Genomic DNA, 1,181 nt, shown 5'->3' with positions numbered 1-1,181 from the left:
GGGCGCGGGGGGGGGGGGGGGGGGGGGGGGGGGGGGGCAGGACCAGGGGAGGACACTGTGTAGACCCTGCCACGCCCTGAGCCCAGACCGTTTCACTTCTGGAGTGCCCTTAACCTCTCAGGGAGCGATGGAAAGTGATTGGGAATATAGGCTGCTCGTCTTCGGCCATACCACCCTGAACACGCCCGATCTCGTCTGATCTCGGAAGCTAAGCAGGGTCGGGCCTGGTTAGTACTTGAATGGGAGGAATATAGGCTGCTCTAGGCCCGTCTGTTACTTTGAAGTGTTCAGAAAGACACCCCCCCACCTTCAGTTACACGGTCGTTCACTGACGTGGGGTGCAGGCTCCGTGGCCCTGTCTGTGGCTCACCCTTCCCTGCCCGCTGGCTGAGCCTGAGGATGTTGGGGAAGGACCTGCTGGTCTCCTGCTGTGCGCCATAGACCTCAGGCTCGTACAGGCCCCGGGGGTGGCCCTGCGCCCCCTCACGAGGCCCGTCCTCTGCAGGTGCAGACGCCGGAAGTGAGGTTCCAGCAGCAGCTGGAGCAGCTCAACTCCATGGGCTTCATCAACCGCGAGGCCAACCTGCAGGCCCTGATCGCCACGGGAGGGGACGTCAACGCGGCCATCGAGAGACTCCTGGGCTCACAACTCTCCTAACCCCCCGTTTGCACCTCGGGCCACTCCCTTGGCCGGGTGCCAGCGCCTGGCTCCTCCGTCAGCCCTTGCCCTCTGCCTGCCACCCCGCCTTCTCCCCCGTCCTCTCCAGACAGCAGGGTGGCTGAGGGGCCCGGGCCTCGCCCCGGTGCCCTGCGAATTTTGGGTTTACTTGTGCATCTTACGGAGTCGTCGCTCTGGGTCCTGCCCCAGCAGGGCTGGTCGCGCGGTTTTCACAGTGTCGCTGGTCGGCCCCAGCCCCCGGCCCCGCCGCCGCCTGGCACAGCCTGCAGACTTCCCGGTGGCGGTGCCGGGCAGGCGGGAGGGACTGGGGCCGGGTCTTCCGTGTGTGCGGCTAGGGCTCCGCTTGTCTTATCTCTCTCTCCTGCTCCTCCACCTGCAGCCTGACCCCTGCTGGGACCACACCCTGAGAGGCAGGGGCGGGGGGGGGGGGGGGGGGGGGGGGGGGGGGGGGGGGGGGGGGGGGGGGGGGGGGGGGGGGGGGGGGGGGGGGGGGGGGGGGGGG

General features: G+C 68.7%; 2 protein-coding genes and 1 pseudogene across 2 annotated transcripts in view; all 3 read left to right on the top strand.

The window, feature by feature from the left end:
• Window positions 1–1,181, top strand: part of RIT1 (Ras like without CAAX 1) — a 245,244-nt gene that overhangs the window by 132,551 nt on the left and 111,512 nt on the right. The window lies entirely within an intron of this gene.
• Window positions 1–1,181, top strand: part of UBQLN4 (ubiquilin 4) — a 15,503-nt gene extending 14,322 nt beyond the window's left edge. Inside the window, exon 12 of the mRNA XM_077764064.1 lies at window positions 506–1,181. Coding sequence (XP_077620190.1) covers window positions 506–658 — 153 coding nt within the window. The 3' untranslated portion in view covers window positions 659–1,181. The remainder of the gene's footprint in view (window positions 1–505) is intronic.
• On the top strand, window positions 158–267 carry LOC144231673 (5S ribosomal RNA; annotated as a pseudogene).

Source organism: Crocuta crocuta, unplaced genomic scaffold (assembly GCF_008692635.1).
Source record: "Crocuta crocuta isolate KB4526 unplaced genomic scaffold, BGI_CrCroc_1.0 scaffold528, whole genome shotgun sequence".
Taxonomy (NCBI): domain Eukaryota; kingdom Metazoa; phylum Chordata; class Mammalia; order Carnivora; family Hyaenidae; genus Crocuta; species Crocuta crocuta.
The sequence above is the reverse complement of the archived record's forward strand: the minus strand, read 5'-3'. Positions and strand labels throughout refer to the sequence as shown.